The following is an 11,468-nucleotide window of genomic DNA, read 5'->3' as shown; positions in this document are numbered from 1 at the left end:
ATGAAGTTAGTTTGACAAGTTTACTCGACATATTATATATTCTTTCGAAGTTTTGGTGCGCAACCACTTCAATTTTGACTACATTTTTACCAAAATCAGGCTATTTTGAGAACCGAAAGACGCAGACTTGAAAACTGAACGCTAATTTGGTGAGTATAATCCCTTACAGGTCGTTTGATGGAAGAATAACAAAGGTAAGGGAATATTTAATGTATTCATTTTGGGTTTCTGTCGACTCCAAGATAGAGGAGTCATTATGCTACTGTGGGAGCGCCGACTCCATATTATAGTCTAGTGAACGCAAAATGTAACGTTAAAATTAAATGTAACAATGCAATTGCATTTAGAAGAAGTGTATCTTGCTATACATATGTAAAACATGCATATTTAGTCAAACTTTATGATGTGTATTCCTTGTTAGCTGACGTTATCTGCCGGGGCTATCGTCATTTCTCAGGACATTTGGGTAGCATTTTTTGAACGATGCATCATTGTAAACAGAGATTTATGGATATATATAGCATATTATTGAAAAAAAATGAATGCACTGTGTAACATGTTATATTACTGTCATCTGATGAAGATTTCAAAAGGTTAGTGAAATTATTTTTCTTTTAATCCTGCGTTTGTTGATTGCATATTTTTTCCTACTTGGCTATGCTAATGAGCTATGTCTGCGGTGGTGGTTTGACATAAATATGTGCTATGTTTTCGCCGTAAAACATTTTAGAAATCTGACTTGCTGGCTAGATAAACAACTTGTTTATCTTTCATTTGAGCTATTTTACTTGTTAATGTGTGGAGGTTAAATATTTTTAGGAATATTTTTGCGCATTGTGCGTTATGGTAATGAGCTTGAGCTGTAGTCACGCTACCAGCAGAGGAATAAAACTCCCGAGCTGGTTAATAAAGGCAAAAGCACAAAGTAACAAACCCAATGTGCAAACAAATTACGGTTGCCACTAAACACGGGTAAAACAGCACCCGGGAATAAACCGGCCAGAAACGTACCGACCTAACAATAAACAATCACGCACAAAGACATGGGGGAAAAAGAGGGCTAAATACACAACACGCAATGAGGGAAATGAAACCAGGTGTGTGGGAAAACAAGACAACACAAATGGAAAACTAAAAATGGATCAGCGATGGCTAGAAGACCGGCGACGTTGACCGCCGAACACCGCCCGAACAAGGAGAGGCATCAACTTCGGCAGAAGTCGTGACACCGAGAGACTGAAAAACAGCTTTTATCTCAATGCCATCAGACTGCTAAACTGCAATCACTAACTCAGAGAGGATGCTGCCTACATAGAAACTCACTAGTCACTTTAAACAATGCCACTTTAATAATGTTGACATATCTTACTCATCTCATATGTATATACTGTGTCTTATACCATCTATTGCATCTTACCTATTCTGCTCGGCCATCACTCATCCATATATTTATACAGTATGTACATATTCTTATTCCATCCCTTTAGATTTGTGTTTTAGGTAGTTGTTGGGGAATTGTTAGATTACTTGTTAGATATTACTGCCCTGTTGGAGCTAGAAAAACAAGGATTTCGCTACACTTGCATTAACATCTGCTAAACATGTGTCTGTGACCAATAACATATGATTTGATTTGATTTGATTTGAATGACAGGAAAGACTTCCAGAAACAAAATGTTGTGCTGCCCTTATGCACTAACTCCTATACAAGTTAACAAAGTAAGAGGTCATGTAGCCCAATGATGACATGTACAGAGAAAAGTACAGTAACTGGCTAGCATGTACAGCATTCACAAATCAACAGATAAAAAGTGAATAAATGACTGGAATGCATACATATCACAATTTAATGGTGGGAGGCCATTATAATAAACAGTCAGTGACCATATAAACTCATTGTACTGTAAGTGTAACAAATAGGATTGATTATGATTTCATGGAACAATTTTACAGTAATTGATCTCTTCCACATGGATACAGTAGACAGGGAAGGGGTAAGGGGTCAGGATGTTGATGAGGGGGAATACAGAAGGAGAAGGAAAGGTGCAACATTAAAAAGGACACTTACAACAACAAAGGGAATGTACAGCAATATCAGAACTATTCACATGGTGTGTAATTATACAACATGAAATTCAACACTTGTTACAGTGGACAATATTTTTTAGGGAGAAAAAGCATATTAGCAAAAGTCTGTGAATTTGTAAGTCTTAGGTCAAAACATGGACAGCCATTTTGAAAGAAAGGCTGAACACAAAAACTATGATTTTGAAAATATTGTCATTTCCATTCTTACTTTAGAGAGGAAAAACAACCGATATGTCTGTTATAAAGTCTGAAATAGACTTTCAAGTCATAAAGATTTCTTGATCAAGCTCAGTGATCTGGCTCAATTCATCTTCCTCCAACGTCACTGCAGAATTAGGCACCAACATACATACATGGATGTTTCTATCTGGAGAAAGCTGGCATCACGATTTATGATATTTTCTTAATCATCTCTTTTGGGACGATTGTCTTTCCAGGTGTCCAGTTGATTATTTGTTCAGCAGTCTTATGACATGGGGGTAGAATCTGTTAAGGAGCCTTTTGGACCTAGACTTGATGTTCCGGTACCGCTTGCCGTGTGGTAGCAGAGAGAACAGTCTATGACCAGGGTGATTTTTTGGGGCCTTCTTCTGACACAGTGCTACAGAGCCAGATGAGGGTAACAGGTTTAGTCCAGACTGCTCATTATGGACAATCAGGGTGATGTTTGTTGATGTACAGTATTAGGACTCGTCGTTTTATTCCGGTCCCATTTTCCTCTGTGTTTGGCCTATGCAGCTCTGTGTGTTCCTGGGGTTCTCTCGATATGTCTTCAGACAGAGGGTGGTGTCTCTCTTAGAGGGAGTTTTCAAGCTATGTAATAAGAGGGTTATACTGTAATGTCATGAACTGTTCACTGTATTCAACATTTATTTTATTTTAGTAAGACGTCGTTGGTCGGACCATAATTTGAATGTGGTGTGCTAGATAGCTAATACTAATGCTAGGCTAATTGTTTATAGCTTATTGGCTAATTATATTTCAGTAGCTGCATGCCCTCTCTTCAGCAAGCTATGTAGGCCTCCAGACAAATAGATGCAAAACACTCCACACTTTACATGCTCAATGGAAGTACGATACGGTCAGTTTAAAATAAGTAAACTAGGTCACTAGCCACCTAAAAAACATGCCCCTGTTGACACTGTATGTAAAATAATCTCATCATCAAGACCTTGGGATGGTAAACTGAGAGAGCCATTATTCATTCCATGATTGAGTTATTCAAGAGAGATCTCCAGAAAGCAGATGTTGAAGATGGATGACCTTGTCTTCGCAGCAATAAGTGGACCCATTTCTTTTTCTGCTATAGTACTGAACGTAGTTTTCTCTTTTTGTCTCCTATGTCCTCCAAGTGTGCAGGGGGTGAACCTTCAGCAGCCTCTAAAAGTCCTCCTGGTTTCTATGGTGTTTTTCAGTTTTTTACACCAAACAACGATAATGTTCTTTGTTTGTCAAGTTGCAATCACTCCTTTTGTCTATGGACTTTATTTGACCCTGAAGCAATTATTCTACTTCACCAATGTGGTCAACCTGTCTTCAGTGACCTGGCTCAGCATCCTCTACTACGTCAACATTGTGCCTAACAACGGACAACTTTTCAGCTGGATAAAGAGACACATCAAGAATGTGGTGTACTTTGGTCTGGTTGCAGACCGGGGTATTGTTCTAACTGCAGGGGTATTGGACTATGTGTCTACACTCAGGCCAGAAGAACAACCCTTGAATTCATCGTCCTCTTTCAACGTCACTGCAGAATTAAGCAGTGATAGGGATGTATTTTTCTATCTGGGGAAAATATGCACTGTAATATATTCATTTCATCTCCTCATCTCTTTTGGGACTATGATTCTGTCTTGGAGCAGCACTTACATTTACCTGCGAAGGCACATGAAGAGGATGGAGGAGAGTAGCAGTCCTTTCTCCCAGCCCCAGTTTCAAAGCCAGATGAGGGTCACTGTAACAGGTTTAGTCCAGGCAGCGCTGTTTTTCCCCTACTGTCTGTTAATAATTACTCTGGTAGTTACGCACAGTCTGCCAGGTTATAATGACTTTGATCCCAATGATAACATCCAGACTACAGTTTCCTCGCTGTTTGGCCTGTGCAGCTCTGTGTGCCTGGGATTCTCTCAATCTGTCTTCAGACAGAGGGTGGTATCTCTCTTAGAGGGAGTTTTCAAGCAATGTAATAACCTAAATGTGTAAATGTTTTGTGTTCTATTTTAAGAATAGAATTTCCATTACTCTGAGGGGCTGTTTCCCGGACACTGTTTAAGTCTACTAGTAGATGAAAAAGCATGTTCAATGGAGATTCTACAGGACTATGCCTTATCAGTGTCCAGGTAATTGGCACTAAATAGTACTTGAATGAACTTTCTTGGTAATTAATTGTGGTGATGGGTGCAAGTCACAGACGATTGTTTGTATTAGCATTAGAACTAGCCCAGACAAATAAGGTATGTTATTTTACAGAAGGCACATCTGGTGATTTGTTTTTTATTGTAGTAAACTATGCAAAACTTCAGGTTGAGTTGAAGTGTAACAACATGCCTCATAAATTTCATTTGATGTCAGGATTTACATGAACTATTAGAGTTTGTCTTTGGTAAATTAGTATGTAAATACTGTAAGTTAGGACTAAATTCCACCAGGTTTCAGTCATAAAGTTTGAATTTTTGAGAGACAAAGTGAGACAAAGAGACTGGGTCACTGTCCATCATCGGTCTTCTGGTGAGTGTTTTCTATCTCCTCTATATGTTGGCACCTGGGAAGGATGAAGAGAGAACTTTGCGTCAGCCCGTGAAACTCCTGTTTTTCTTAGAAGTGGGATGCAGTTTGGTGCTTCGAATGTCTGAGCTTGTGATACTCTTTGCGGCGCAGTACTACAACATTCTGGAGTATTTGGTGAGGTTGGTCATGTTGGCTTGCATGTCCTCATGAGTATGGCGTCTTCTACCATCGTCTTCTACCACACCAAGATCTTCCCAAACCAGCGACCACTCTCCGTCTGGGTGAGCAGGAACATCAATGCAGCTGTCTACGGTGGCCTTATTGTTGACACACTCTACCTTAGTACAAAATGTGTAATTGTTGTCGGTTACGAGTATGTCAAATCCACCCATGTAACATTGTTTTAGGACTAAGTTTTAAAGTACCTTCAGTTTTACCAAGATTGTGTTGGTCAAATGATTGGCGAATGGAATTAGGTGGATTGCCTATAAATGTAGAATTGTGTGAAATATTTAAAATGTGTTTTCCATTAGGTTTGTTCAGTTTCAGGATTTTAGTTAGTATTATATGCATTCTATTACAGATTTTAAAAAAAATAAGAAATACACTTATCGTTATATACTCTGATAACATTTCTGTCTGAAGGCAATTTTTGGTATTTAATAACAATATTACATGGATTGCATTGGTAGGATGTGTTATGTGGTGTAGGCCATACATCACAATAAGACTAAATCAATTGCACAACTGGACGCTCTTTAGAAAATTAAATAGGCTTACATGCCTATTTCTACATCTGTTATACCACCAACTGTTGCTGTACAAATACACAGTCCATACATTTATATAAATGGAACTTTTTTTAGCGCGCACACACACACACACATGCTAATATTCTGATGAATTAGCTATGGTTCAAATAGCATCTCCCATTAACTTTAGCAAGGTTTGCATGGTGTTGCTTAACACATATCTACATGTATTTCACATATGGGGCATCTGGTAGTCTCGTGGTTAGAGTGTTGGGCTAGTAACAAAAAGATTGCTGGATCGAATCCCCTAGCTGACAAGGTCAAAATCTGTCGTTCTGCCCCTGAACAAGGCAGTTAACCCACTGTTCCCCGGTAGGCCGTCATTGTAAATAATAATTCTTAAATGACTTGCCTAGTTTTTTAAATAAAGGTTAAATAAAAATTATATATATATATAAGGTTGACGTGGTCTAATATATATATACCCATTATACGTATATGTAATTGAATTATGTTTTGAGCTGTGACAGAAATGCTGTGTGGTTTCACTGTTACCGTTGGTGTGACATTAACATATCAAGGGCATGTTTGAGTCTGCACTTAAAGAAATGGAAAGTTTTACATAATACGTTAGCACACACCACAATTGTGTAAATAATAGATTCAACGTTTTCTAACACAATTAAACATAGTCAGGAAATTACACTGTAGGAAAAGTGTTGAGACCATCAAATATATTCAAACCGCAGCCTCTAAATTGAAAAATGTAGCACTTTCTGAGAGGGATTAGAAAAGCTCTCCACACACTGTGGTCGCAGCTTAACATGAGAAAGACTTATTTGAGATAAGAAATAAAAAATATTGCCTCATGGAAAGCAGCAGAAGAGTCTCAGGCAGAAATAACAGATTGTAATGTATGCCATAAAGTGTGGCACAATGATTTCATCTGATTGGTGCCTGTACACATATGTAACCTTTATTTAACTAGGCAAATCAGTTAAGAACAAATTCTTATTTACAATAACGGCCTACACCGGCCAAACCCGGACGACGCTGGGTCAATTGTGCGCCGCCCGATGGGACTCCCAATCACGTCCGGTTGTGATACAGCCTGGAATCGAACCGGGGTGTCTGTAGTGACGCCTCAATCACTAAGATGCAGTGTCTTAGACCGGCTGCACCACTCAGGATTCCATATAATGACTCTTGACTACAAATATCCTGTCGTTAATTTACAAATCATCTAACTAATATATTCAGCGTTATAGATGGGTGAGAAACATGTAATTAAATACCTTCAGGTATTCCGGTGTTAATGAGTTTCTATAAGGCAGGCAGGCAGGCAGGCAGGCAGGCAGGAAGGCAGGCAGGAGGCAGGAAGGCAGGCAGGCAGGCAGGCAGGCAGGCAGGCAGGCAGGCAGGCTGGCAGGCAGGCAGGCTGGCAGGCAGGCAGGCAGGCAGGCAGGCAGGCAGGCAGGCACATGGTGTGACTACATTTTTATGCCATCAACTCCATCGCCATTATTGTAGTAATTACAACTATAGCCATACTATCAATGACAATTGTGCGTGTGTGTGTGCGTGCGTCCGTGTGTAATCCTCTGAGATAGCCAATCAGAGGTCTGTCTGGGCCTGCCTGTCCATGGGAATGTAGCACTTGTTGTTTTCAGTCATTGCAATAAGCAAGCATCCATCTAATGCATGTGGAAACTGCACTAATGCTACAGATGAGGCAAAATTATGCAGACAAAAACCTGAACGTTGGTTGGATAATCAAGTGTATTGGTATATTGACATAAACACCAGTTTGCTAGCAGCAGAGGGATACATACTCTGACAAAAAAAGCATTAGGACTTCTATACATAACATGCTACAACAGGCTATAACAACTACCAAATTGTCCGACAGAAAGGTACAAATCCATAGTCAGAACTGCATCTGATATATTTACAATTAAGGAAATTAAATAACACAAATGGGTGCCTGCAGCAGACTATCAAGTGGCAATGAAAAGGCGAGCCGTGCAAATAGATGCTCCTTTTAGTACACTCTGTAAATAGACCTATATGGTGTTTTATACATATACTAACTTTCACCAAATGTGTGACCAAATGAAAAGGGGACAGCCATTTCAATCTGTGATATACAGGGTAGGCTACAGGGCAGCTATATGTCAGGGATACCAGCTGCTTCTCTTGTTCATGGGTCTAATTGTTTTGGGTGTTTTAAAATCGCATCTGATTAAAGTTGGAAGACATTAAAGCAGGGAAGATTGCAGGGCTATTCATCAAGTTGAAGTTCAGCCTCATTGCATTGTTTATCATTTTCAACAGGTTCATTTGACTTGAATAAAAAAGGCTTTTACTAGGGATGGAAAGAGGCTCAGCAATATTGAAGTGGGAAAGTAATTATACCTTGGGTCATAATTTCATATTCTGTCGTTGTCAGACATGCATATAAATGTACTTATAGAGGCCAAGAATGGAAAGAGATAGTTCATGTTTATGTATAAGAGAGAGAGAGGGAGAAAGAGAGAGAGGGAGAGGGAGAAAGAGAGAGAGGGAGAGGGAGAAAGAGAGAGAGGGAGAGGGAGAAAGAGAGAGAGAGAGAGAGGGAGAGGGAGAGGGAGAGGGAGAGGGAGAAAGAGGGAGAGGGAGAGGGAGAGGGAGAGAGAGAGGGAGAGGGAGAAAGAGAGAGAGGGAGAGGGAGAAAGAGATGGAGAGAGGAGAGAATAATAATAAAGCAGAGGGAGAGGTGTGCATACATTCTACGAGGGTGGTCCCGGGAGAAAGAGATGGAGAGAGGAGAGAAAGAATGATAAAGAAAGAGGGAAATGAAGAGACTGAAGCTTTCAATAGGCTTTCAATAGTCTAATCAAAACTGTGTGACCAATTTTGTGTGTCATCTTTGTAACAATATTGCTCAAATGGTTGCCAAGCGACGTGTGACAGTTGATAATTATAGTGGCCTTACATGCTAGTCCTTACATGCTAGTCCATACATGCTAGGCAATACATGCTAGGCCATACATGCCAGTCCATACAGTACAAACTAGACCAAACATGCTCGTCCATACATACTAGTCCATACATGGTAGGTCATACATGCTGGTCCATAAACGCTAGTCCATAGATGCTAGGCCATACATTCTAGTTCATATTAGTCTATACATGCTAGTCCATACATTCTAGGCCATATATGTTAGTTCCTACAGTATTATCCATACATGCTAGGCCATGCATGGTAGTCCATACACGCTAGTCCATTCACACTAGTCCATACACGTTAGCCCCTACATGCTAGTCCATACATGCTAGGCCATACATGCTAGTCCATACATTCTAGGCCATATATGTTAGTTCCTACAGTATTATCCATACATGCTAGGCAATGCATGGTAGGCCATACATACTAGTCCATACATACTAGTCCATACACGTTAGCCCCTACATGCTAGTCCATGCATTCTAGTTCATTCTAGTCCATACATGCTAGGCCATACATGCTAGGCCGTCATGCTGGTCCATACATGCTAGTCCATACATACTAGGCCATGCATGCAAGTCCATACATGCTAGGCCATACATGCTAGTCCCATACATACTAGGCCTTACATGCTAGTCCATACATACTAGTCATTACATGCTTGTCCATACATACTAGTCATTACATGCTAGTCCATACATACTAGTCATTACATGCTTGTCCATACATACTAGTCATTACACGCAAGTCCATACATGCTAGGCCATACATGCAAGTCCATACATACTCGGCCATACATGCTAGGCCATACATGCAAGTCCATACATACTAGTCATTACATGCTAGTCCCATACATACTAGTCATTACATGCTAGGCCATACATGCAAGTCCATACATACTAGTCATTACATGCTAGTCCATACATACTCGGCCATACATGCTAGGCCATACATGCAAGTCCATACATACTAGTCATTACATGCTAGTCCATACATACTAGGCCTTACATGCTAGTTCATACATACTAGTCATTACATGCTAGTCCCATACATACTAGTCATTACATGCTAGTCCCATACATACTAGTCATTACATGCTAGTCCATACATACTAGGCCTTACATGCAAGTCCATACATACTAGTCATTACATGCTAGTCCCATACATACTAGTCATTACATGCTAGTCCATACATATCAAATCAAATCAAATCAAATTTATTTATATAGCCCTTCGTACATCAGCTGATATCTCAAAGTGCTGTACAGAAACCCAGCCTAAAACCCCAAACAGCAAACAATGCAGGTGTAAAAGCACGGTGGCTAGGAAAAACTCCCTAGAAAGGCCAAAACCTAGGAAGAAACCTAGAGAGGAACCGGGCTATGTGGGGTGGCCAGTCCTCTTCTGGCTGTGCCGGGTAGAGATTATAACAGAACATGACCAAGATGTTCAAATGTTCATAAATGACCAGCATGGTCGAATAATAATAAGGCAGAACAGTTGAAACTAGGGTACATACATACTAGTCATTACATGCTAGTCCCATACATTCTAGGCTATACATGCTAGGCCATACATGCAAATCCATACATAGTAGGCCTTACATGCTTGTCCATACATACTAGTCATTACATGCTAGTCCCATACATACTAGTCATTACATGCTAGTCCCATACATACCAGTCATTACATGCTAGTCCATACATACTAGTCATTACATGCTAGTCCCATTCATACTAGTCATTACATGCTAGTCCCATACATACTAGTCATTACATGCTAGTCCATACATACTAGTCATTACATGCTAGTCCCATACATTCTAGGCTATACATGCTAGTCCCATACATACCAGTCATTACATGCTAGTCCATACATACTAGTCATTACATGCTAGTCCCATACATACTAGTCATTACATGCTAGTCCCATACATACTAGTCATTACATGCCAGCCCATACATACTAGTCATTACATGCTAGTCCATACATACAAGTCATTACATGCTAGTCCCATGCATGCTAGGCCATACATTCTAGGCTGTTTATGTTAGTTCATGCAGTACATACCAGACCTACTAGTCCATACATGCTAGGCCATACATGCTAGGCCATATGCACTAGTCCATACACTCTAGTCCATACAAGCTAGTCCTTACACTCTAGTCCATACATGCTAGTCCTTACACGTTAGTCCATACATGCTAGGCCATACATGCTAGTCCTTAAATGCTAGGCCATACATACTAGGCCATACATTCTAGTCTATACAGTACATACTAGTCCTTTCAAGCTAGTCCATACATGCTAGTCCATACACGCTAGGCTATACATGCTAGTCCATACATACTACTCCATATACATTAGTCCATACATGCTAGTCCATACATGCTTGGCCATACACGCTAGTCCATACACACTAGTCCACACACGCTAGTCCATACATGGTAGGCCATACAGTACATACCAGTCCATACATGCTAGGCCAAACATGCTAGGCGATACAGTCCATACTAGGCCATACATTCTAGTCCATAAATGGTAGGCCATACAACAACTAAGTGCTCTTGTAAACACAATGTGCATAGGACTCAATACCTCTGTAGGCCCTCCACATGTGTCCCCACCCCTGTTGAAAATGTGACAACTTGACAAAGTGACATCCATCACCACCAGAGGGGAAACACATCACTTCTGCTCAGGCAGGTATTTTTAGACGAGGAGATCAGCACGCTGCTAGAGGAGAGAGCAGAGACAGAGAAGGTTTCACTGCATGTGGCACGAAACCGATGGATTTGGATGTTTAGACTAACTTAGAATCATATCAATTAAAAGTAGGACACGTCTCTCTAGTCTCTAATCACCTGACATAAAAATTCTGTTTGAAAACTGGATTCAAGGTTAATTTGAGTAAA

The 11,468-nt window shown here is 40.2% G+C and overlaps 1 protein-coding gene across 1 annotated transcript; it reads left to right on the top strand.

Annotated features, from left to right (window-relative positions):
- Positions 1-3,325: 3,325 nt before the first annotated feature.
- On the top strand, positions 3,326-5,443 carry LOC127931281 (taste receptor type 2 member 60). The gene has a single exon (XM_052523319.1). It carries the CDS (start codon positions 3,334-3,336, stop codon positions 4,288-4,290), a length of 957 nt encoding a protein of 318 aa, XP_052379279.1. The 5' UTR covers positions 3,326-3,333; the 3' UTR covers positions 4,291-5,443.
- The last annotated feature ends 6,025 nt before the right edge of the window (positions 5,444-11,468 follow it).

This window comes from Oncorhynchus keta, chromosome 7 (assembly GCF_023373465.1).
Source record: "Oncorhynchus keta strain PuntledgeMale-10-30-2019 chromosome 7, Oket_V2, whole genome shotgun sequence".
Taxonomy (NCBI): Eukaryota; Metazoa; Chordata; class Actinopteri; order Salmoniformes; family Salmonidae; genus Oncorhynchus; species Oncorhynchus keta.
Note: the sequence above shows the minus strand (reverse complement) of the source record. Positions and strands in the feature narration are given on the sequence as shown.

Coding starts and splice junctions, on each gene's coding strand:
- LOC127931281 (XM_052523319.1), top strand. CDS start 3,334: ATGTTGAAGATGGATGACCTTGTCTTCGCAGCAATAAGTGGACCCATT.